Source organism: Salmo trutta, chromosome 12 (assembly GCF_901001165.1).
Source record: "Salmo trutta chromosome 12, fSalTru1.1, whole genome shotgun sequence".
In the NCBI taxonomy this organism is placed as follows: domain Eukaryota; kingdom Metazoa; phylum Chordata; class Actinopteri; order Salmoniformes; family Salmonidae; genus Salmo; species Salmo trutta.
In genome coordinates, this window is record NC_042968.1 from 60,001,273 (window position 1) to 60,027,793 (window position 26,521).

Sequence of the window (26,521 nt, forward strand, 5' to 3'; positions counted from 1 at the left end):
TCTATCGCCTCTCTCTCTCTCTCTCTCTGTCTCTCCCTCTCTCTCTCTCCCTGTCTCTCTGTCTTTCTGTCTCTCTGTCTCTGTCTCTCTGTCTCTCTCTCTCTCTCTCCACTATCGCCCCTCTCTCTCTCTCCCTCCTCTCTTTCTCTCTCTCTCCCTCCTCTCTTTCTCTCTCTCCTCTCTCTCTCTGTCTCTCTCACTCTCTCTCTCTCTCCTCCTACTTTTAGTTACTTATTCATTTGACTTGTGGTGAAAGGTAAACTAAGGTCAAGAACTATTTCTAATACTTTATCAGTGGGTACTCAAAGGTATTGGTGTTTCATAAACATTTCCTGTCAAGTGAAACTGGTTCTAGAGAAGGACAAAACTTTAAGTCAAGTTTATATATATATATATATATATATATATATATATATATATATATATATATTTACACTGGAAGACTCTGCTTTAGCCTAAATTACATAGGGTGGAGATCAGAGGAGGCTGGTGGGAGGAGTTATAGGAGGACGGGCTCATTGTAATGGCTGGAGTGGATTGAATGGAACAGAGCCAAACGTGGTTTCCGTATGTTTGATGCCGTTCCATCGATTCCATTCCAGCCATTACAATGAGCCTGTCCTCCTATAGCTCCTCCCACCAGCCTCCTCTGGTAGAGCTAGAGGTTATAAACCAATCTGAAGAGTTTGTCGTGTGTGACAATCTGTCCTGTCTGGTTATTGGTAGACACTGAGTGTACAAAATATAGCTTTTTCCGTGACATAGACTGACCAGGTGAATCCAGGTGATTCCTAATTGGTGTCACTTGTTCAATCCACTTCAGTCAGTGTAGATGAAGTCTTGAGACAATTGAGACATAGATTGTGTATGTGTGCCATTCAGAGGGTGAACGGGCAAGACAAAATATGTACAGTAAGTGCCTTTGAACGGGGGGTATGGTAGCACGTGTCAGGCGCACCGGTTTGTGTCAAGAACTGCATCGCTTCTGGGCTTTTAATGCTCAACAGTTTCACACCACAAACCAAACACTTAATCAAGTATAAAGATTCCGGATGGTTAGTTTATGATACATTACTGCAGTTTCCACAGATGAAACATGCTTAGAGAGAAGGATAGTGTGAGGTCTCCTGCTCCCAGCTGTCAGTCGATGAGTGATCGGTCAATGGATACACTTGAAAACTTCAAAGGATGAGTTTGTCTCTCTCAACTATGGTAAGAGCATGGAAACAGAAGCCTGCAATCCAAACTGAATGCTTCTATTTCACTATTGTATGTCTCAAATTGCTTGAGACTCAGGATGTGCAATGAGACTCAGAATGTAAACCCCCCCCAAAAATGCTTGCTTATTTTGTTTTCATCGCAAAGCGTGTTTTAATTTGATGCATAGTGTTTCTAAGAAGAGGAAGATGGAAATTCCCGAATGAGAACTCTATACTGAAGAAGGGAATCTAGAAGCTGGAGCAGGAGAACTGAAGAAAAGATACCTAGAGGCGATGAAAGGGGAAGGTCGGTATCACAATGACTTCACAGAGTTAATGAGTCTCAGGTTATTACTAAGTCACGTCTCCTCTTGTGTCTGTCCTCCCATCTGTCTTTCGTAGGCTGGGTTGAGGTACCAGCTTTGGTTCAGCCCATTCATCCTGGAATACTGTGTGTCTGTCGCTCCGAGTCCTTCAGACTGGGTATCTACAGAACAATATCTCGCACGGCGTTTCCTGACATCAAAGGCATTTTCACAGTACACTATCAAATATCAACCCATATGGAATCTACCCTGTGTGACCCCTATCTGACTGTCTTTCCGGGATTTTATAACAATAAACATCTGACTTGATCTCTTCTTGTGGGCCTCAGACTCTATAGTGTACGGGGGGGATATATATCACTGCCGATTACAACCACTGCCACCCAGGTAACAGAAACAGACTCTCTGCGGGAGAGGTTCATAGCTATGAGACTGGATCAGCACATCAGAGCCTGACTGGACGGATGAAGGTGAGTGGAGCTTCAGAGTATCTAAACCATCCACTCCTGTACCATGCGAATCCTTGCAGTTATACGACTCTGCACTATAAGAGAACCTCCAGACCGGATCGGCTGACTCCCTCCCTTTTAGAGAAGCAGATTCATCCTGAAGTGATTCAGCAGCAGACAGCCACACATGCAGACATGGCTGTGACATGTGTAGCTCGGGCCTTCCTCGTCCTTAAGGGTTTCTCCTCTTGGAAAAGAAGTGATTTAGTTAAAAACGCTGAAGAACGTGATCCCAATTTGTTCAGCAGAGGACGGAGCTCCAGAACAACTGATATCTGAACATCCCAAAAATGATTTCCCTGGTCTCTAATGCACATACTATGGAGATCTTGAGAAGGTGGTCAGGGGTTACAGAGAGATAGTATACCTTTGGAAGTCCCTCGCTTAACTGCTGGTGCCCAGTGGAGAGAAGGCTGTTCCTCTGAAAGTTTGTCTCTGCCCTCTGAAGAACCGGTACCCTAAAGCAGCCTGCGTTAGGGACTGCAGTGAAAACCTGCAGTCCAGGATAGAGACACAGCTGGAAGACTGCAGAGCAGTGACTGGATGACAAACAGGCCGAGCTGGAGTTCCTTAAAAGTCTTCCCTATGACCTCAAAACGAACGCAGACCAGGCCCGCGCACCTCTACCAGAACACTCAACTACCGTGGTTCATGGCTGAGGAGAACAAGAGTAGGAAAATGATCACAATCATTCATGTCTTTAATGGTTTTTAACGAGGCCAAACAGAACTGAAAACTCAAGTTCACTGCAGGCTCCATCCCAGATGATTCCACTCCTGGAGCCTCCATCGGTCTCTACCAGGGAGACAGGTCAGTGGACTCTGACTATGAGCCTTTGTCAAAGCCTGACCCTGTTCAGATGACAGACACAGCAGAGCAGCATCACTCTGATCTTAACACCGTCAAAGACTGGACACACTGAGCCTCAGAGTTGAGTACAGACCTGTCAGAACTGATCTATTTCCCTGTGTAGGGAAAGTGGAGATACTTGGAGACCAGAGATAATGGGGAAGACTGCGATATCAAGCCTGGAGAAAGACATGCAGTACCAGATCAGACATGTCGCAGTGGACAGGGTAAGAGTTAGTGAGTTGAGTGACATCACTGTAACAGAGAATGTATCAGGGTCTTGGCCTGGGCATCCTGTAGTCCTGTCAGCAGACAGAAACTCAGACAGTCTGACCTGGCGAAGACCAGCGGAGGCTGTACGGTGAGGTCCTATGCTCTGCTACAGACCCGGAGGACAAATAGGGAGGACAGAAGGAGTGGGCCTCGCTGCTAACAGACGGGGATGAGTGCGTTGGCTCCCAAACAACCACACACACACATCCTGCAGAGCCAGAGCGTGTGCCGCTTATGGAGAGGGAGACATGAGTGAACCCAGCGAGGAAACAGTCATTCCTCATGCAGGTACAGTACAGCTATGTTGCTAATAACACCGATGGAATCATGCCCCAGTTCCACTTTGTAAGGATCTAGTTCACAGTGGTTCAAAGCCGTAAGACCCGTTTCCTTTTTTTTGTTGCAAATTAAGTTCTTCTTTTAGTGACGCAGGGAGATTTGTACATCTCAATGTACTTGACGTCATTTTGAAATGACGGACTTTTACAGAGGGGGCTATTTTTGACATTGATAACATTTTCCCGACATTTCTTTTCTCTTTACTCTCAACAGCTGATGGGACTCTGGACCATCATACAATTCACTGTAGTTTGATGTTGTCTGACGATGGGAGGATAGTGAAACAAGGAGATGAGACGAGTGTCCCTGATAATCCACAGAGATTTAATAAGATTCAGGGGTGTCCTGGCCAAAGATGGCTTCTTCTCTGGACGACACCTCTGGCAAGTGGAGGTGAACAAACTCTGGTTGTAAGAGTGACCAGAGAGTCTGCTCAAAGGAAAGATATCGAAACGTACTCTCCAGAGAAGGTTTACTGGTGTCTAGAATGTTTTTTTCGACTCCTGTCTTTACGACCCCATTACTGGATTTTTCAGCATGCCCTCATACCTCAGAGTATTGGGTGTATGTGGAGGTTGAGGAGAGGTGGGTCTCCTTTTACAAGTCCAGGGCTCTACATCTACACTTTCACTGACTTCTCTGAGAGAGAGAAAGATCTACCCCCTGTTTGAAGTTAACGGAGAAGGCGTTGTGATCCAGGAGCTGAGATAAAGCCCGGGATGGGCACTGGGGGGAAAAAGGCAGAAATTATCTGGCAACTGGAGGGCTACTGGCTTCACATCCTCAAGACATTCCCCTACTGCTGGGCCCTTGGGCAAGGCCCTTAACCCCACAACATGCTTCCCATCCAGTGGAGATGCACTACAGCTTGACCCCGTGCTCGTCTCAACTGAACGGAATAGAAGACACATTTCTGTTGTTCGCTGTAACATATGGACAATACAGTTGTGTTGTAATTATTCTAAAACATAATATTAAGGTAAAATGGACCCAAATTCGTTGGACAGGAAGCTCAGCCTGAGGGTGCTACTTGGTAAACCTGTGTGCTCTCTCCAGCCAATCGCCATCATCAATACATAAATGAAGTGCTATGGAAAACTTTGAACCAGCAGCAGGACAGTGGAAATCGGTGGTCTAAACCCTTGAAATGTTAACGTTAATTGTACAAGTTTACAACTGTTATTGAGAAAAGAAAATATCTGAATGTAAAGTTTTGGGACTGAAACTGAGTTTCGCTCCAATGTCAGGCCTGTCAGAGGAAACTGTTGCCCAATCCCACATCAGCACAGGGGATGGTTCTCACTCTGCCCAGCAGATGGAGACAAAACCATAGGAACAGCACACTACTTCAGACCTTGAACATTAGTACATACTAAGACTGATCATCACTGAGGATACACCAGCTTGTGTAAGTGCTGTAGTGCATACAAGGTCAGATCACCTATTTGGCAGGAGAGGGAAAAAGAGTATTCATATGGGGCTATTTAGTAACTCTCTACCTCCTCCCACCATCTCTTTCCCTCGTCCCCCCCTCCCCCCTCTGAGTGAAGCTTTGGCACCAATGAACCCATTGATGAACAGTCACTAGCTCCTCCAGCCAAGTCAAACAGCCTCCCGGCCGGGGCTTTAATCGTGGCCTAAAAAGCTAACCTCTTGGCCCACACTCTAACCCGACCCCACCTTGCCGCTACGTCCTCCCCCGCATCCCCAACACTCCGACCCCCTAACCCACCTAATCCCACCACCGCCCCTACCCCCTATCCCCTGCACAGATGCTGCATTCAGAACCAAGTTCTGCTTCCCATAAGCAAAACTCTCACTGGTTTCTCTGTGTCGTGTCCATACACTCAGCGTTCTGGAACAGGAAAACAGTTATCCAGACACTCTCCATCACACACATACGATACACATGCAACCCAGCTGAACATCTTATCTCCTCCTCATGGGACCATTCTGGCCTTATTGGTATGATGTCATCAAAAAGATGCATGAAGCCAGCTCTGTATTTTCACATAGGCTAGCCTACACTCTTCTAAATGTTTTTGCTATCTATATTAAATGGTTATTTGGCTGTCCCCATAGGAGAACACTTTATATAACCCTTTTTGTTTGCAGGTAGGACCATTTCGGGTTCCAGGTAGAACCCTTTTGGAGAGAACTCCACTTTTCATGAGTGCCTCATTATGTGAATTCAAAGGATTCTACCTGGAACCAAAAAGGGTTATCTTAGCCGAATGAACTCTTTCGGGAACCCTTTTTTCTAAGAGCATACTGAATATGACCTTTATATCATGGGAAACGAGTACTACTATTTATTTGGCCTATTTTGTTAACATTGATTATTATAATGAGGTTATACATCAATTTTCATTAATCAGGAGATGCTTGTGATGGCTAAGCTACAACTTTAGGTTAGTCAATTATAGCTACTGATTGTGGCGGTCAAGCAGCCGAGGTGAGATACTGCGCAGCATCACTGCGGTGAAGCGAACCAGAGAAGAGGTGGTCGCGCTCAACCTCAGAAACCCTTTGCTTTTGTCTGTCTGTCTATTTATCTGCGCAACGAACTCGCATCTCTGGATAAACTGATTGACAGACAGCTTGTGAGGAGGAGTCGCCTACATCATCAGCATCATCATTGTCATCACAGCGGCCTCTGCAGCGAAGGCGGAGGAGAGGAGACGAGAGAAAGAAGATAAGTTTTCTGCCCCTTTGTTTTGGTTTTTTTGACCGCGGGGGAAAGCAGTAACTCGGAGATGCTCCCGCTATTGTCCCTCGCGGTGCTGTGCATCGGTGCGGCTGTGCCTCGGCAGGTGAACGGTGAGTGCACGGGGATACTGACGAATGTAAACAAACAACAGTGTCGTCATCCCTCTTAAATGAAGGGGTGAATGTTAGTGCGTAGTTTTCTTAAGGAGTGAGGTGCGGCCGCAGATGCCGTTGATACTTTGAGGGAACTCGCGGAGGATATTCTCTAGAATAAATAACTGCGTGTATCTTAATACGCTCGTGTTGTTGTTGTTGTTTTTGATGTGATGTAACTTAGCCTATCAAAGCCATATCTGAACTTAGTTGTTCAGAGAATTTCAAGTGGAAATTCTGCATGAAGATGAAGATGTGTGTGTGTGTGTGTGTGATATGTAAATACAGTGTGTGATGCCTGTCCCCTTGGGGCTCTGTGGCTCTCTCATTGGAGTGTTGCTAAGAAGATCTGACAGCTACTCTGTCTCTCTCTCTCTCTCTCTCTCTCTCTCTCTCTCTCTCTCTCTCTCAGGGGATGAATGTGAACCTGAGTCATGTGAGGGTGATGCAGACTGTTTCACCCCCCAGTCAGAGGAGGCGCTACTCTTATGTAAGTACAGGAGGACTTTGGGATCAATAATTAAAGTAATCGACTGTGTCAGCGGCATGATTAGGGAAAACACTATCACCACAACAAATCGATCTCTTTCTTTCTACAGCCACGCCAGACTGGGATGAGCCGATCACAGCAGGTAAGAAGCATGCCTGATCCCAAATCGCCTCTAGCCCCTAATCCCCTCACAGATCTGAAATGATTGGATAGGTGTGATCAGTTCACCCGTTTATATTTGATGACCTGTTAGATCCGATTACATCTTCATGAAGTGCACAGACATCTCTAATCTCTGTGTTAATGCAACACAGCTACTGACAGTGACCACTGGTTTCTTCATCCAACAGTACAATGACCCACAATCTGTTCTATTGCCTTTGATCTTAATCAAGACACCACTCTCTTCTCTGAGGTCCGTTATAGCTGTGTGTGTGTGTGTGTGTGTGTGTGTGTGTGTGTGTGTGTGTGTGTGTGTGTGTGTGTGTGTGTGTGTGTGTGTTGTTTTAGATAATCCCTCATTAGTCCATACTAGCTGCTGTAGTAACACCATAATGAGGGCAGGCTTTACTTTGTGATGTGTCTGTCATAGCTAATCACACACACACACACACACACACACACACACACACACACACACACATGTTACGTGTCCATGGTTGCATGTGCGTAGCCTGCTAACCTGATGGTGAGCCTCCCATAAGGCTAGCAGGGTAATATTAGCAGGTTTAATATAACTACTCTGACCTATATCCCTGTGTTTATTTTGTGACAGACAGTGAATATAAATAAATATGTTGTATTGTCATATACACCAGATAGGTGCAGTGAAATGGGTTGTTTTACAGGGTCAGCCATAGTAGTAGTTTGCGCTCCTTGGAGCAAATTCGGTTTAAGTGCCTTGCTCAAGGGCACATCGGCAGTTTTTTGTTTTGTTTTTGTCTTGTTGTCTCGTGTGTTTGAACCAGCGACCTTTCGGTTACTGGCCCGACACTCTATGTTGTCTTTTATTTGTGCTTAATGTAGAAAACCAATTGATCCCAATAGGTTTTTGTGTCCAGGTCCGTGCCAGCCCAACCCGTGCCACCATGGGGGTGTGTGTGAGACCACTAATGCCCAACGAGGTGATGCCTTCCTGGGGTACCACTGTCATTGCTCCCCTGGCTACTCTGGAGCCCACTGCCAACACAGTAAGACGCATACGCACGCACGCACACACACACATACACACACACAGGCACACACACACACACTAACCCGGGGGGACAGCTTGTCTAACGACTGAGAGGGTCTCAGGCCTCCCAGGCTGGAGGGAGTGGCTTAATCCGTCCATTCATAATGAGGTCACTCAGTGGGGGTTACGCTGATGAAGTCATACACGCATCCTCACGCATTCATGGGTATGATGAGTTATGACGGCTTACACGCGGCGAACACGCACGCACGCGCACACACACACACACAACAATATAGTACCACCCACATGAAAAAATACTGCAGTTTACTATAGAATTCTACAGTACTTATTATAGAATTCTGTAGTAAACTGTCATGTACTGTAGAATACTATACTGCACACTGTAATACCCCTCAATCATATGTAGTGCTTACTATAGAATGATGTAGTATACTGAAGAATACTACTGTAAATACTACAGTATTATCCACTTTAGTAAATACTATGCACTATTGTAAAGTGGTTGTTCCACTGGATATCATAAGATGAATGCACCAATTTGTAAGTCGCTCTGGATAAGAGCGTCTTCTAAATGACTTAAATGTAAATGTAAATGTACTATTGTAATGTCCACAAAAACACTACAGTCTGGAAAAACACAATATTTTTTTTAACTGTATTTAATTTGCATATGCCTTGCCCATTCCCCTCCTCCATATCCCAATTTGTGCTACCCATAAGTGAGAAACCTACATGCCAAGTATAAACCACACTGTGTTCCATTCAGGCTATAGAATTGATCAGAAACTATGAACTATCTGGTCAGACCCTGGTCTTACCTACCTACCTACTGTACAGGTTATGGAAAATGTGCTCTTTTAGTAATTATCCAGTAGGTTTTCTCAAGTAGAAAATGCCAAAGATTATAAAACAAAAACACTAAAGTAAATATTTTAGTTATGTCTGAAAAAATACTAAAGTATACTACAATCCGCAAAAACACTACATTTATTACTATAGGTGACCGATCGTTTCGATTCGGTCTTGTGTAGCAAAATTTGAAATTGTTTTTTTTACATTAGATAAAAGAAGAGACACAGACCTAGAAAATGGTATATCATACACTACAATTGAGGAACAATGGGAAAGTAATTCTGCTTTGAAAGTTCATAACCCCACTTTGGAGAAAATGGCCCTTGAATGTTTTGGTACCTACTGGAGAGTTCTTCTTTGTCTACACCGATTCAGCATCATTCACACCCTCTTAGGCCTTAGCCCCACCCATATCTTTTAAGGATTCACATGTGAGGCCATGTGCTAAACATAGTGAGTATGGTAGTGTACTAAACAACCAAAGATTTCAAGACTAAAGGCTGGTTTATACTATGTCTATCGACATGTCTGTATACAGTTGTCGCAGTGACATCATGAACATTCTATTGTCGTCCGACATCAAACTTGTTGTTGTCGTTATGAACACAAAAATGACAGGCTGCATGACATCAGCAGCCTGGTTGTCATAGTCGTGACACTGGTGGTCCAAAATAGCATAACTGGTGTATTTTAACACCAATAAACTAATCCGTTTAAAAATAAGTTCAGTATATGTCAATTTAGCAAACCAGGCAACTACAATAAACTTTCTAAACAATGTTTTGGTTTGTTTCTAGCTTGTTAGCTAGCTAGCTAAAGTTAAGGCACTGTATACTACAGTTTTCTTTTGCTGCAGTATTTATACTATAGTTAACTGTTAATACTACAGTATACTAATGTGAATACTACAGTAAAGTCTGCGAAACACTACAGTTGAATACTATACTATAGTATACTATCGCTTTTTTTATGTGGGCAATACCAACAATAATATCTACTCTGTATGTGTGCACAGTGAGGTCACATACTCTTGTAGTTCTCCAGGGGGTCTTGTATATAAATACTCAAAGATATGTCATGAACCCTCAAAGTTCCAGAATGGGATGAAAATGGCAGCCATATTGGTCATGGAGAAATCAAACCAGTCTAATTGGAATTAATGGCAGTAGAGGCATAATCCTGATTTTACTTATGCAGGAAAATAAAAGTAAGGCATGTGATATATCAGAAATTGTGTAATAGAATTATTGTCAACCTAAAATATTGTCATATCATAATAAATACAGTTTATTTAAGTTTTATACAAATTGTCTGTGTAAATAGCCTCTAAAATATATTTAAATAGACCGTAAATGTCTCAATGTTTGTTTTCTTGGAAAGCTGTGAGTGCAATTATATGATACAATATCAGTACTTGTTGTTTTTACAACTTGTCTAAATCCTATCATCAACTGATTTTAGACAATGTATGGCTGTGGATTAATTGCATAGTTTGAATGGAATGTTGGCATATTGACAGTTAATTTGAAACATTTATGGAATCATTCCTCTAAAATTGCCTGGCTAGCTAGCAAACAAACATACAGGGCAGACAAATTCTTCAAATATATATTTTTTTACACAATATCTTATCACGTCACTGTTGACCAACTTCTTGACCAAAATGGCTGACCTGCAGAGCTTCCAACTCTCACGCATTGGCCGTGAGACACATGCATTAGACCTTCTTCTCATGCTCTCTCAACACCTCTTACAGTGCATTCGGAAAGTATTCAGACCCCTTGACTTTTTCCACATTTGTTACGTTACAGCCTTATTCTAAAATTGATCAAATAACAACTTTTCTTCATCAATCTACACACACAATACCCCATAATGACAAAGCGAAAACAGGTTTTTAGAAATTCTTGCAAATTTATTGAACGTAAAAAACAAAAAGACCTTTAAGTCAAGGGGTCTGAATACTTTCTGAATGCACTGTATATCTCACTCAGTGAAAAGTACTCTATTCATTTATGTAATTAGTCCAGTGCTTTAACGCTTAATTGAAATCACCGCATCTGCGCTTGCAATTTAACATCACAAACTGAACCACTACCATCGTCCTGTTTTACCACAGCGGTGTGAACCGCGGCACATTGAAGCATATGATTGGTTTATTTATGTAAGGGATCGAGGGAATTGGACGTGCATTTTAAAGAAACGTCCCTCAAGATTAGGAGAGTGGAGCTGAGTAGAGAGAGAGAACGTTCTCCGCTGAGTTTATCAAACTGTAAAAAGAGCAGAAGAATGGAAGTGCTGTTTTATATACAATGTTGTTAAAAAAATGGTTGCTGTTACTTCCGTCCCTATTGCAGAATACAACCTTTTGACACCATGTACTGAAGTCAATAATCCATACTTGCTTTAGTCTTCTCGTTTGGTGATTGGCGTTTAGGCTGTGGCAATGACAAGGCAGCATACAGACCTAAAGTATGTTTTAGCAGGGGACTTTGGTAGTGTAACCTGATTTGTAACTCTGAAACTAACAGACTGTGAACCCAAAAGTGTACGTTTGATTGTAGAGGGGGACAATAAATGAACAAATAATACCAAATAATACAATAATAATAATAAAAACGGTTCTTGTCAGCAAGAACATGACTGTTATTCCCCAAACGTATTGTATTATTCCTCTTCTTATTCCAATTTTGCCAGTGTAATCACATATTTGAAATCCGATATGCCAACTTGTGATTTTGAAAATGGATAATATATGAGGCTATATTTTTTTGCAGTCATTCATGGACAGTTTTGAATAAGTCATACAAATAAGAATTGGATATTGAATGCTCCAGGCCTCAAATATAATTGTTGACATTTTAGTATTGTGCACGTGCTAGGCTAAAATAGTAGGGGGATTCACAACTTATAAACGCATCATATTCTGTCTATGTAGAGTCAGATGACTGCAAGGGTTTTCAACTAGTAGGCATAAACCACCTGAATATTGAGATATCCATTCGATTTTTCCTGAAGGTTTTGAGAAATTAATTGTTATAATTAGTTCACCCAAATTACAAAATGTTTGTGTCCTTACCTTGAAAACAATCTATGGACAAGGAGACTACAATCGATGATTTGGTTACCCAGTGCCATCAACCTAAACTGGGACATGCTTAACACCCCAGCCGTCCTACAATCTAAGCTAGATGCCCTCAATCTCACACAAATGATCAATGAACCTACAGTACCAGGTACATCCCAAATCCGTAAACACCCTCATAGATATCATCCTGATCAACCTGCCCTCTAAATACACCTCTGCTGTCTTCAACCAGGATCTCAGCGATCACTGCCTCATTACCTGCGTCCGTTATGGGTCTGCGGTCAAACGACCACCCCCTAAAACACTTCAGCGAGCAGGCCTTTCTTATCGACCTGGCCCAGGTATCCTGGAAGGATATTGGCCTCATTCCGTCAGTAGACGATGCCTGGTTATTCTTTAAAAGTGCCTTCCTCACCATCTTAAATAAGCATGCCCCGTTCAAAAAATGTAGAACCAGGAACAAATATAGCCCTTGGTTCACTCCAGACCTGACTGCCCTTGACCAGCACAAAAACATCCTGTGGCGTACTGCATTAGCATTGAATAGCCCCCGCGATATGCAACTTTTCAGGGAAGTTGGGAACCAATACACAGGCAGTTAGGAAAGCAAAGGCTAGCTTTTTCAAACAGAAATTTGCACCCTGTAGCACAAACTCCCAAAAGTTCTAGGACACTGTAAAGTCCATGGAGAATAAGAGCACCTCCTCCCAGCTGCCCACTGCACTGAGGCTAGGAAACACTGTCACCACCAATAAATCCACTATAATTGAGAATTTCAATAAGCATTTTTCTACGGCTGGCCATGCTTTCCACCTGGCTACCCCTACCCTGGTCAAGCCTCCCCCATTTCTCCTTCAGCCAAATCCAGATAGCTGATTCTCTGAAAGAGTTGCGAAATCTGGACCCCTACAAATCAGCTGGGCTAGACAATCTGGAACCTCTCTTTCTAAAATTCTCAGCCGCAATTGTTGCAACCCCTATTACTAGCCTGTTCAACCTCTCTTTCGTATCGTCTGAGATCCTCAAAGATTGGAAAGCTGCCATGGTCATCCCCCTCTTAAAAGGGGGAGACACTCTAGACCCAAACTGTTACAGACCTATATTTATCCTACCCTGCCTTTCTAAGGTCTTCAAAAGCCAAGTTAACAAACAGATCACCGGCCATTTCGAATCCCACCGCACCTTCTCCGCTATGCAATTTGGTTTCCGAGCTGGTCAGGGGTGCACCTCAGCCACACTCAAGGTCCTAAACGATATTATAAAAAAGACAATACTGTGCAGCCGTATTCATCGACCTGGCCAAGGCTTTCGACTCTGTCAATCACCACATTCTTATTGGCAGACAGCCTTGGTTTCTCAAACGACTGCCTCGCCTGGTTCACCAACTACTTCTCAGACAGAGTTCAGTGTGTCAAATCGGATGGCCTGTTGTCCGGACCTTGGCAGTCTCTATGGGGGTGCCACAGGGTTCAATTCTCGGGCCAACTCTTTTCTCTGTATACATCAATGATGTCGCTCTTGCTGCTGGTGATTCTCTGATCCACCTTTATGCAGATTACATCATTCTGTATACCTCTGGCCCTTCTTTGGACACTGTGTTAACTAACCTCCAGACAAGCTTCAATGCCATACAACTCTCCTTCCGTGGCCTCCAACTGCTCTTAAATACAAGTAAAACTAAATGCATGCTCTTCAACCGATCGCTGCCCACACCTCCCCACACTTATAATATGTGGACAACTACAAATTCCTAGGTGTCTGGTTAGACTATAAACTCTCCTTCCAGACTCACATTAAGCATCTCCAATCCAAAATTAAATCTAGAATCGGCTTCCTATTTCGCAACAAAGCATCCTTCACTCATGCTGTCAAACATACCCTCGTAAAACTGACTATTCTACCGATCCTTGACTTCGGCGATGTTATTTACAAAATAGCCTCCAACACTCTACTCAGCAAATTGGATGCAGTCTATCACAGTGCCATCCATTTTGTCACCAAAGCCCCATATACTACCCACCACTGCAACCTGTATGCTCTCGTTGGCTGGCCCTCGCTTCATATTCGTCGCCAAACCCACTGGCTCCAGGTCATCTATAAGTCTTTGCTAGGTAAAGCCCCGCCTTTTCTCAGATCACTGGTCACCATAGCAGCACCCACCCATAGCACGCGCTCCAGCAGGTATATTTCACTGGTCACCCCCAAAGCCAATTCCTCCTTTGGCCGCCTTTCCTTACAGTTCTCTGCTGCCAATGACTGGAACGAAATGCAAAAATCACTGAAACTGGAGACTCATATCTCCCTCTCTAACTTTAAGCATCAGCGGTCAGAGCAGCTCACAGATAATTGCACCTGTACATAGCCCATCTGTAAATAGCCCATCCAACTACCTCCTCCCCATATTGTTTTTTTCTTTTCTCCTTTGTACCCCAGTATCTCTACTTGCACATTCATCTTCTGCACATCTATCACTCCAGTGTTTAATTATTAAATTGTAATTACTTCGCCACTACGGCCTATTTATTGACCTAACCTCCCTAATCTTACTTCATTTGCACACACTGTATATAGATTTTTTATATTGTATTATTGACTGTACGTTTGTTTATTCCATGTGTTGTTGTTTGTGTCACACTGCTTTGCTTTGTCTTGGCTAGGTCGCAGTTGTAAATGAGAACTAGTTCTCAACTGGCCTACCTGGTTAAATAAAGGTAAAATAAAATGAAATAAAAAAACATGAAAATTACTATTTCCTGTGCAGAGTCTTGGTGTAGTGGTAACACTCCCCGACATGTGTTGCATCCAACTTTCACCTGAGAACAGGGATCAATCCCTGCTTCCAACCTTCCCACTGTTTCTCCCAATTTCCTGTCTCCCCATCTCATTTTATTACTGTCTGCATAAAGTGTCCAACCACCTGAAAAATATTAGCATACTTTAATTTCATCCACCCAAAATCTCAAAGTAACAAAGTCATTTTGAGTGTTCATTTAATTTTCGAAGCATCCGGAATACACCTGGCCTGTGGTAAGATTTTTTTTGTTCCACCTTGGTTATAGGCCTAACTAAAGCCATGTCAAAATACATAGAAATAAGGAAATTAGATTTAAAACAGTAAAGTTTTCCGACCCCCCATCTAGGGGTTGTGGCAGGGGGCAATGATTTTATCATAGCAAATCTCACTCCAAGCTATCTTTAAAAGTTGGCAGTCCTGTTCCTGTAAGAAACATTCCCATTTTTACATTAAATATCTGTATGCAACTGATTGTCCCATAAATGTATGAAACCGTTTTTCCCTGGTCTGTGTTTGTGTTCCAGACGTGAATGAGTGTGAGAGTGGGCCGTGCAGGAACGGAGGTGTGTGTACAGACCGGGAGGCCAACTACACGTGTGTGTGTCCTGGAGAATACACAGGCAGGAACTGCCAGCATAGTGAGTGTGGACTTGTGTAACTGTTTACTTGCGAGTCATCAGAGGACAAATATTTTAAGAGGTCTTGATGTCCAATGCTTACATGAACACACAATTGAATTAGGTAGGTATTGGTGTCATATGCTCTCTTGCGGTTTTCCCTTTTAGTGCGCTTCTGTGTGTGTGTGTATGTGTGTGTGTATGTGTGTGTGTGTGGTGTGTGTGTGTGTGTGTGTGTGTGTGTGTGTGTGTGTGTGTGTGTGTGTGTGTGTGTTACCTATTTATTTAAGCAATTTAAGCCCTCTGTGCTGTCCTGGTGTAGCATCATTAAAAATCTAATCGTATTGGTCACATACACGTGTTAAGGCTGATGTTACTGCGGGTGTAGCGAAATGCTTGTGTTTCTAGTTCCAACAGGTGCAGGTGTTTAGCTTGTCCGGAAGCAAGATGCCGGTGTCCACGACGTGGCTGGTTTTCCCTTTGTAGTCCATGATTGTCTGTAGACCCTACCACATATGTCTCGTGTTTGAGCCGTTGAATTGCAACTCCACTTTGTCTCTATACTGAGGTTTTGCCTCTTTGATTGCCTTACGGAGGGAATAACTACACTGTTTGTATTCGGCCAAATTCCTTTGCCACCTTGCCATAGTTAAATGCGAGGGTTGGCATTTTCAGTTTTGCGTGAATGTTGCCATCTATCCATGGTTTCCCGTTAGGGTAGGTTTTAATAGTCACAGTGGGTACAATATCTTCTATACACTTCCTATACACACAGTATCAGTGTATTTGTCTATGTTGTTCTCGGAGGCTACCTGGAACATATCCCAGTCCGCATGATCAAAACAATCTTGATGCGTGGATTCCAATTGGTCAGACCAGCGTTGAATAGTCCTTAGCACGGGTATTTCCTGTTTGAGTTTTTGCCTATAGGAAGGGAGGAGCAAAATGGAGTTGTGATCAAATTTGCCAAAGGGAGGGCTGGGGAGGGCCTTGTAGGCATCCCGGAAGTTGGAGTAGCAGTGGTCGAGTATTTTAGCAGCGCGAGTACTATAGTCAACGTGTTGATAGAACTTCTGTAACTTTTTCCTCAAATTTGCTTTGTTAAAATCCCCAGCTACAATAAATCTGGCCTCAGGATATGTGGTTTCCAGTTTGCATAAAGTCCAATGTAGTTCTTTGAGGGCCGTCGTGGTATCGGCTTGAGGGGGAATATACACGGCTGTGACTATAACCGAAGAATATTCTCTTGGGAGGTAATACGGTCGGCATTCAATTATGAGGTATTCTAGGTCAGGTGAACAAAAGGACATAGTTAGTCATTAGTGATGTTGTTAGGTCGTGGTACCAGAGTCTCTCTGTTCTCAATCAGAGCCAGCCTGAGGAGTCTGTTTTGGGGGTGGAGAATGCCAGATACGGACCCCCTCGTCCCCCATCCTACACAGGGACCACGGACACACACTCACAGACCTACACCCTTCTCCCCTACCTCACACACTCCTCCAGAACCAGTTCTTTCCACACATACTCACAAAGGAGCTGTGAGGAAAGAGAGGAGAGTTGCGAGGATGAGGATGTTTTTGTATGGCATTTTGAATCTGAAGTCTCAGCCAGTGAGAGGGAGGATGATGGACTGATAAGTGGAAGTAATGAGGCAGAAAGAAGAGAAGAAAAAAAATGAAAAGAAAAGGATGAACTGGCTAGCAGAATAAAAAAAAATGGACTGACACACAGATGCAATGACTCAGTTTTACCAGGAGAGAGGTTGAGAGACTGCATGTCAGAGATTGAAATCAATGATGAAACTGAGCTGGAACATGAGATTCATCTGGGCCAACATGGGACAATCCAGAGCAGAGCTGAGGCTGTCCTTCAGAGGAGAAACAAGGAACACTGTGTCTTCGGTACCTGCTGATGTTTGAGGAAGGAAGGAAGGAAGGAAGGAAGGAAGGACATTTACTGTGGCTTTGGCTTGTGATGGATGTACTAATTGTACTAATCATTATCTCTCTCTCTCTCTGTCTCTCCTCTTTCTTCCTTGTGTGTCTGTGTACCTGCTGTCCCTCTACTCTGTACTCTGTAGAGTGTTCAGGTCCTCTGGGCATGGAGGGTGGTATCATCACCAAGGGGCAGCTGTCCTCCTCCTCTGCTCAGCGGGGCATGTTTGGTCTGCAGCACTGGAGCCCTGACCTGGCCCGGCTCCACCGCAGGGGCATGGTTAATGCCTGGAGCCCTGCAGTCAGCGACCGCTGGCCCTGGATACAGGTAGCACACGCTCACACACACCAGCTGACTGCTAGATAGATGTAGCCAGTGTTTACTCCACCATGGCCAAACTCTAGTTGTTTCTGACCCCCTTATGTCTGTGTCCAGGTGAACCTGCGGCAGCAGATGCGTGTGACGGGGCTGATTACCCAGGGTGCTCGGCGGCTGGGCAGCTCAGAGTATGTGAAGTCCTATAAGATCGCCCACAGCGACGACGCTAGGACCTGGAGCATGGTGAAAACCAGAGGAGACACACAGGACATGGTGATGTGTGTGTGTGTGTGTGTGTGTGTGTGAGAGAGAGAGAGAGAGAATATCAACCTGATGTTTTTGACTGATGAAACCTGATGTTTTTCTCTAGATATTCCACGGTAACTCAGACAGCAGTTCTCTCATGGCCAACGCCTTCTCTTCACCAATTGAAGCGCAGTACATACGGGTTTACCCTCAAGTCTGCAGGGGCCGTTGTATGCTGCGCATGGAGCTGATGGGCTGCGAGCTCACAGGTCAGTGACGTCATCATCTGTAGACATAATGCTTTATAAACTTTATTTGGCACCCTGCTCATAATGCCTTCATTACAAATGTTATAAAGCTTCATGATGCATGTCAAATGTGTCAAAAGCAGTCATACATGGTTATAAAATAAATATTTCATGACAATGTTTTGACATACAGTATCAGTCAAAGGTTTGGACACACCTACTCATTCTAGGGTATTTCTTAATTTGACTATTTTCTACATTGTAGAATACTATGAAATAACACATATGGAAGGAATCATGTAGTAACCAAAAGTGTTAAACAAATCAAATTATATTTTACATTTTCGATTCATCAAAGTAGCCACCCTTTTCCTTGATGACAGCTTTGCACACTCTTGGCATTCTCTCAACCAGCTTCATGAAGAATGCTTTTCCAACAGTCTTGAAGGAGTTCCCACATATGCTGAGCACTTGTTGGCTGCTTTTCCTTTACTCTGCGGTCCAACTCATTTCAAACCATCTCAATTGGGTTGAGGTTGGGTGATTGTGGAGGCCAGGTCCTATGATGCCGCACTCCATCACTCTCCTTCTTGGTCAAATAGCCCTTACACAGCCTGGAGGTGTGTTGGGTCATTGTCCTGTTGAAAAACAAATGATAGTCCCACTAAGCGCAAGCCAGACTGGATGGCGTATCGCTGCAGAATGCTATGGTAGCCATGCTGGTTAAGTATGCCTTGAATTCTAAATAAATCACGGACAGTGTCACCAGTAAGGCACTCCCACACCATCACACCTCCTCCATGCTTCACGGTGGGAACCACACATGCAGAGATCATCCGTTCACCTACTTTGTGTCTCACAAGACATGGCGGTTGGAACCAAAAATCAAAAATTTGGACTCATCAGGCCAAAGGACAGATTTCCACCGGTCTAATGCCCATTGCTCGTGTTTCTTGGCCCAAGCAAGTTTCTTATTATTATTTGTGTCCTTTAGTAGTGGTTTCCTTGCAACAATTCGACCATGAACGCCTGATTCAAGCAGTTTCCTCAGAATAGTTGATGTTGATGTGTCTGTTACTTGAAGTCTGTGAAGCCTTTATTTGGGCTGCAATTTCTGAGGCTGGTAACTCTGGGTCTTCCTTTGCTGTGACGGTCCTCATGAGAGCCAGTTTCATCATAGCGCTTGATGGTTTTTGAGACTGCACTTGAAGAAACTTTAAAAGTTATTGAAATGTTCCAGATTGACTGACCTTCATGTCGTAAAGTAATGATGGACTGTTATTTCTCTTTGCTTATCTGATCTGTTCTTGCCATAATATGGACTTGGTCTATCTTCTGTATACCACCCCTACCTTGTCACAACACTGATTGGCTCAAACACATTAATTCCACAAATTAACTTTTAACAAGGCACACCATAATTGAAATGCATTCCAGGTGACTACCTCATGAAGCTGGTTGAGAGAATGCCAAATGTGTGCAAAGCTGTCATCAAGGCAAAGGGTGGCTACGTCTCAAATATAAAATATAATTTGATTTGTTTAACACTTCTTTGGTTACCACATGATTCCATATGTGTTATTTCATAGTGTTGATGTCTTTACTATTATTCTACAATGTAGAAAATAGTAAAAATAAAGAAAAACCCTTGAATGAGTAGGTGTGTCCAAACTTTTGTCTGGTACTGTATATTTTCAAAAGCTTTGTTATTGAGATTACCTGACACAACCATTATGATGCTGTCAGTAAACTCATTATACACTTACTGTACCATAGGCAAATATTTTTGTACCTAGTCTACTTCCTGTATATTAGGGATTTTTCTGTGTTTCTGTTTCTGGTCTCTCAGGTTGTTCAGAGCCTCTGGGTCTAAAGGGGGGTGAGGTGCAGGACTCCCAGCTGACCTCGTCCTCTGTGTACCAGACCCTGGGCATGGGTCTGCTGGCCTGGACCCCAAACAGAGCCAGACTGGACAACCAGGCCAAGGTCAACGCATGGACCGCAGCCACCAATGACCAAAACCAGTGGATACAGGTATGGGGGGGAGGGGGAGGGGAGGGGAGAGGGAGGGGGAGGAGTAGGAGAAAGACAAAAATAGAGTGGAGTATGCATTTTAATTAATGGATAATTAAATCATTCTCTCTCTCTCACACACTCTCCCTCTCTCTCTCTCTACTTCCTCTCTCTCCCTCTCTCAGGTAGACCTGTTGGTTCCTACTAAGGTAACAGGTGTAGTGACTCAGGGAGCTAAGGACTTTGGCCGTGTCCAGTTTGTGCGCTCCTACAAACTAGCCTACAGCAACGATGGACTGAGGTGGACGACATACCAGGACGAAACACAACACAAGGACAAGGTCTACACACGATCATATTGATTGACTGTTTGATTGGTTTGTTGATTGATTGAGACACAGAAAAGACATGACATACATGACAGAGGGACAGAAAGAAAGAGAAGGAGACAGAGCGTGAGGGATGGTGATGGTTCAGTTATTGGTGTTCCAGTATGTCTGGTTGTATCTGTGGTTGTCTTGTTGGCAGTGTGTCTGACTGTATCCGTGGTTGTCTTGGGTGACAGGTGTTCCAGGGGAACATTGAAAATGACACCCACAGGAAGAACTCCATCCAGCCGCCCATATATGGTCGTTTCCTCCGCCTCATCCCCTGGTCCTGGTACGGACGCATCACACTGAGGATGGAGCTACTGGGCTGCACAGAGGACGACTGACCATCTCTCTCTCTCTCTCTCTCTCTCCCTCCCTCTCTTCTCCCTCCATCTCTTTCTCTCTCACCTAGCTCTCTCTTTCCCCTCTCGCTCTTTCCCTGTCCTTGCTTCTGTCTCTCTCCCTTTTCTCAATCTCCCATCTCTCTCGCTCTTCTCCCTCCTTCCATCTCGCTCTCTCACTTAACTTCTTCTCCACCCCCCCCCCCCACACCCTTCCCACCTCTTTCTCTCTTGCTGGAAGTAGCAGTGTGGACAGTGGTCACAAGAGACACCGGGAAAGAAAATGGGACGTAAAGGTCACAATAGGTGACCGATTTGACTGGTTTACCGTGTGTTATTTAGTTCTTGGATTATTATAAGGTACTTCTGCTCTTCAATGTTTTTGCTATATCGTACTCCTGTGTGATAGCATTTCTAACAGTAGTGTAGTGCCAAAACAATACAGGGTTAACTTCTCCGTGACCAACCTTTGACTGTTCCCTCCCACAGTTTCTGACGGCGAAACAGCCCTCTCAAAGCACAAAGTTCCCCTAAATAACGATAACATTTCAAAGGCGTTTTACAGAAGTTGCAAAAGAAAAGTTACAACATTATTCACGCCACATTGTGAGGAATAAGGTATTTTAATGCTGTTGAACCGCTAGAAAATGTCATCCACTGAACAATAACCTCTGATATGGTATTCGTTGATACTGGTTGAATACAATATTGATGGTAGTAACATAATTCTTTACCTGATATGAAGCAACAAGCCACTTTCTGTGTAGTAAAACGAGTGACATAATACTTGTGTTTCTCTCTGTGTCTGTTTGGGTATCAAATCAAAAGGTATTGCAATCAAGTATCGGAATGGTCTAAAGCCCTTTGCTCACCTTGCTAAGGACAGGAGAGTTTGATGCAGCTATCTAAATGTATCTAACCCTGACCATAACCCTAAGCCTAACCTTAACCATAGCTTCATGCCCACATCCTGGTTCAACCCTAACCCTAGCCTCAACCACAACCCTAACCCTAACCGTAGGGCAAGCTTATTAGGAGCAATAAAAGTGAATTGCCAAAATAGGGCTTAAATGTCAATTTTGTGACAACAAATGACATGGAAAGGGGAAGGCAATTCACTCGAGCAGGGGCAGTCTGGGACCAGAAATCGTCTCTGGCATTTCTAACATACCAGCCCATTTATTTCCTTGAGGGCCCCACAACGGCCATTTTTTTTCCCTTGAGGCCCCCACACGGCCTATTTTCCCATTAGCACCCACTATTAGCCAGATAATGAGAATTTTGTGAAGAAAAAAAAATAAGTTAGGCTAAGATTGGACCAGCCATCTGGAATTTGCCCAAAATGCCAGACGGTCAGTCCGCCCCTAAACTCGAACAGTTACAAGCTGATGTATACAATACAGGAATATTAGGCGGATAACAATGAAATGGTCTGCCGGCCGATGCTGGTTTGCATCAGGTGAATGGCTCACATTAGGCCTAACTAAAGTCAGTGAAGCCACGAGGGGGAGCACCGTCTGCAAAACAGACAGATTAATCCACAATGTGTTTTTTTAATTCAACTGCAAACACTACAATAAACAAATGCTTTACTCTCCAATCCTTTACTGTATTAATGTTAAAATGAAATGCATTTTGATTCATGAAGTATACAAACAGAGTGACTCCTTGGTCAAATAGTAAGACTCCCACGTTGCTCTTACATTGTGAGATAAATAACGAGTGATTCTATCTAACTTCTCCAATCCCTTGTCTCATGTCATCTCTAACTTCTTCGTCAGTGTGCAAGATTACATCTGCCCAAACATTCCTCAATTTTCCATCAGTTCTCCCTGTCTTCTTCCTCTCTCTCCCTCTTCCTGTATATGTAAGCTTCTCTGCAGGCCAGTTACATAGACCTCATCTACAATTTGCCCACTGAGATTGTTCAGTCTTTGTACCACTCTATCTCTCTATTCTTCTCTTTCACCAGTCTATCCTTCTCCTCCAACTGTCTGTTGAACTCCCTCAGCATCTTTGTCTGTTAGATCATGATGTTCCTCTGTAACTCCGGTAGAACTATCTTCATCAGGTTTCTCTCTGCTTCAACTCTGGGATCTTCATGGTTCTCCTTGATCTCCTCAATCTCATGCCTGTGTCTACCCTCTATCTCTCTCCTTTTGTCCTCTTTCTCCTCTCTAAATCTCCCCAGCTCTCTTTCCATCCCATTCCTCCTATCAGACTCCTTCAATAGCTCCCTCTCCAGATCTCTCTTCTTCTCCTCCTCATCCCTCTCTTCTTTCAACTGTCTCTCTGGTTCAGTTATTCGTTCTCTGAGTGTTCTAATATCTCCCTTGAGCTTCTGCATTACTCCTCCTTTCATATGAGAGTCCTGCAGCTCTTTCTCTCACCTCTCTCCCCTCCCTCTGTTTCCTCTCCTCTCTCCCCCTCTGTATTATTCCCTCCATCTCTCTGACCTGGTCCTCTGCCTCCTGGTACGACTGACTGTTGTAGAAGCTCTCTCTGTTTCCTGCCACCATCCCCCCTACCTGCTCCAGCAGCTCTGGGCCCTGAGTACCAAGGGCCCTGTCCTTAATGTTGAGGGCCTGGTACCTGCTCCCACACTTCTCTACAAGATAATGGAGATCCTGACTCCCTGCTTGGAGAAACTCCTCAATGCTCAAGGCTTTCAGCATGGGGTGAATAGAATCCCAATGTGTTCCCAACAACCCTCGCAAAACATCTCCTCTATTCTCTCCAGCATCCCTTTCTCCTCCCCTTGGAGGGCTGTACTGGTACAGCCAGGATGAAGGCGTGGGGTCCCGTGACAGACAGATGGACACAGAGACCCACATCCTGTATCATTTCCTCTAAAGAGGGTCCAGGGCAGAAGCAGTGTGCAGTGTCTAGCAGCACCAGCCGTCTCTCTAACCCAGAGTCCTTAGTTTACTGTAGATCTGAATGTCATGACGTTTCTGTGGATAACCTTGCCCGTGGCTGACAAGGGGAAGTATATTTAGCAGATTGAATTCTCCTGAAATGAAAAAACTCTGAGATATTCATAGTTGTTCTCCACTGGGCATATTTTTCTGAGCTGTAAAGATTTAACAGTACAGTGCGTACCAGAATTAGCTTCTCTTATCTCTTTGGACCCATTCACATTTAAATGAGTGAAATTGCCTCGACGGCAGAAATAGTCTCAATGCTTTTCCATCCCCTGACATGAATACATGTAGCTGACTGGTGGTATCCTACAGTCTGAGAAGAGAGTATCAATACCACCTGCTGGTCAATGTTGGGAATTGCAGTGAATTTACAAAAATCTGAGAGTCAGACATACAGTACCATACTGGTGGGCTCAACTTGCACGCACTGATGATGGCCTCATTCCACAGGAGAGATGGTACAGGGACAAGGGCCAGCCAGTGTTTGCTGTTGTTCTAATAGAGGGTACAGGTATGTTGACTGGTTTGTAGAGTCTGCCATTTCCTGTACGCCTAGACACAGACACACACCCCCCTGGATTGAAAACCAACAGTTCGCCCTGGGACGATGCACAGAGCCCACTTGTACTGCCTGCCTGCCCAGCTGGGTTAGGGTGAGGGGGTTGGGCTGGGCCTTCTATGGGGTAATGTTAGGGGGCAGGGAGTAAAGGCTGAGTTTGGGATAGGGAGTGCAGGGAAGAGGGCTGGGGGTAAGGGCTGGGAGTAGCGGAGACTAGGGGGCAGAATTACGGGGTACGTTTGGGTGAGAGGGTGCAGGAGAGCAGTATTTCATTGGGGGGCTTCATTTTAAAGATACATCCAGCCACACTGCTCCCAGTCACGACTGAGAGACTAGTACAGGCAGAGAGCTGAGAGAGATCCAAGTGCTGTGTTTATCGCTTGCCACCCTGTAGTTGTATCTTGTTTTGGACTGGTGTACACAGAGGTGTCATGTTCTAAAAAAAGTTTTAATAATTTTATAAACATTGTTGTTGTTTCTCTGTAATACTGCTAGCCAACTAACACATTTATGAAGTTGGCTTTACTTAACCCAGATAGGAGGTTTGGAGATTGGGAACCTAACTTGCTACCAAGAAGCTATCACAGTATCACAAAACACATTATTTTCAGTGTTATAGGCTAACTAGAAGATGAGGCACGCAAGACAAGACATTGTGAGATTCAGAATACGAAGACATGCTCATGATTCTTTCTGCCTGCCCCATCCTCTCTCTCCCTCGCGCTGGCTCGCCTGCTCTTTCTCCCGTAATGATGCGAGTGTGTGTTCATTCTTCAGTCTGTTGCGTGTAGAATATCCTAGCCAAGGAATTGACGATAGGCCCCGGTTTTCTGATTGCGAGACACAGCACTCTATTGTGTGATACCGTTCCTGATTGCCGGTCGATAGGCCTAGTGCCACAGTTCTGAATGTCTGCCTGGTGGCCGACCTGCCTAAACTGTGCCCCTCCCCTCCCTCTCCGTCCCTCGCTAGCTCGCTATGAAAGATACAAGTGTTTGTGTTCTTGGACGTATGGCAACTGATCAGTCCCTCCATTCCAAAAATACTGAATCTTAGGAGTCGATTCCTAGCAGGATCAAATCTTGACACTCAGAAGTGGGAGTCAGCACAGGGAGTAGACGTGCAAGGAGTCGAGGAATCAATTATTTTGGAGTCGACTCTCCACCACTACGTCATCGTCGTTAACAGTTGGAAAAATGGCAGCGGCGAAGTCCTGTCTGGCAATACTTTGAGAATTGAATTGAGGTGGTGAAATGCAAACTTAGCCAGGTTGGAATTGAGGTCCAGTAATGGAAGCACAGGTGCAATGATTAACCATCTGAAAGGGACCTACCGTCAGACTAAAACCGTTGCTGGCAACAGTGCAGCTAGCTGCATTGTGATTTCACATGGAATTGTATGAATTTTTATGGAAAACCGAGAAACAAAATGGCTACTATGGCTACTATCAATCAAGTCAGAGTAGCTAGCTTGTCTAACTATCTTAACCAAGATATCCCAGATGAAACAAAAATGTTCACCTGCCCCTTTAAGGGCGCGAGGTTACCGTGGTAAAGCGACTGGAATCATGTTTGTGCCTATGAGATTGAGTCTGACTAGTAGTCAGTGTTGTGTCGTCTTCCCTAGCAGTTGAAACTCAAACACAGAAAAACAACCTAGCCTATGAACAAAACAATGTAAATGGCCAAGAAACACAAGGACAAAGTCTCACTTCAGCAGACTTCAATTAAATTAGCTGGCATGCTTGCCGGAAAGGTTGGTAGACTTTAGAAAAGCAAGCAATAACTAAATGTACTGAGTAAGACTCGCGTTCTTTCAAACTTTTATCCAGATATTAGCGGAGATGCAGAGAAGCACATTTTGTTTCTTCAAAAAAAGACCCACTAGTTAGAAGGACAGCTCAAGAGTTGTGCTTAGATACGCAGTATTTTTTTTTTACATAGAATTAAGCATAGTGATTATATCTCTAGATTGAAGGAAAAATGCTAAATTCTATTATTTACAGAGTGGGGTTTAGCCCCAATAAAAACAACCTGATTTTGATTATTTGGTAACCCAGCGCTGGTTAAATAGTGGACAGAACAGATGTTGGGTTATTTTGACCCATTGAGTTGGGTTTCGTAAGTAACCCATGTTGGGTTGTTTGGGATTACCCAAACAGGAGTTAATT

The 26,521-nt window shown here is 44.0% G+C and overlaps 1 protein-coding gene across 2 annotated transcripts; it reads left to right on the forward strand.

Annotated features, from left to right (window-relative positions):
- Window positions 1-5,940: 5,940 nt before the first annotated feature.
- Window positions 5,941-22,468, forward strand: edil3b (EGF-like repeats and discoidin I-like domains 3b). Of its 2 annotated transcripts, XM_029768972.1 has the most exons (11): window positions 5,943-6,315; window positions 6,770-6,847; window positions 6,957-6,989; window positions 7,909-8,037; window positions 15,304-15,417; window positions 17,477-17,658; window positions 17,767-17,922; window positions 18,020-18,164; window positions 19,993-20,177; window positions 20,342-20,497; window positions 20,722-22,468. In XM_029768972.1, the coding sequence occupies exons 1-11, from the start codon at window positions 6,252-6,254 to the stop codon at window positions 20,869-20,871; spliced, it is 1,392 nt and encodes a 463-aa protein (XP_029624832.1). In that variant the 5' UTR covers window positions 5,943-6,251; the 3' UTR covers window positions 20,872-22,468. The 2 variants fall into 2 exon arrangements, with proteins under 2 accessions (XP_029624833.1, XP_029624832.1); XM_029768973.1 differs by lacking the exon at window positions 15,304-15,417 and having other exon boundaries at window positions 5,941-6,315.
- Window positions 22,469-26,521: the final 4,053 nt, after the last annotated feature.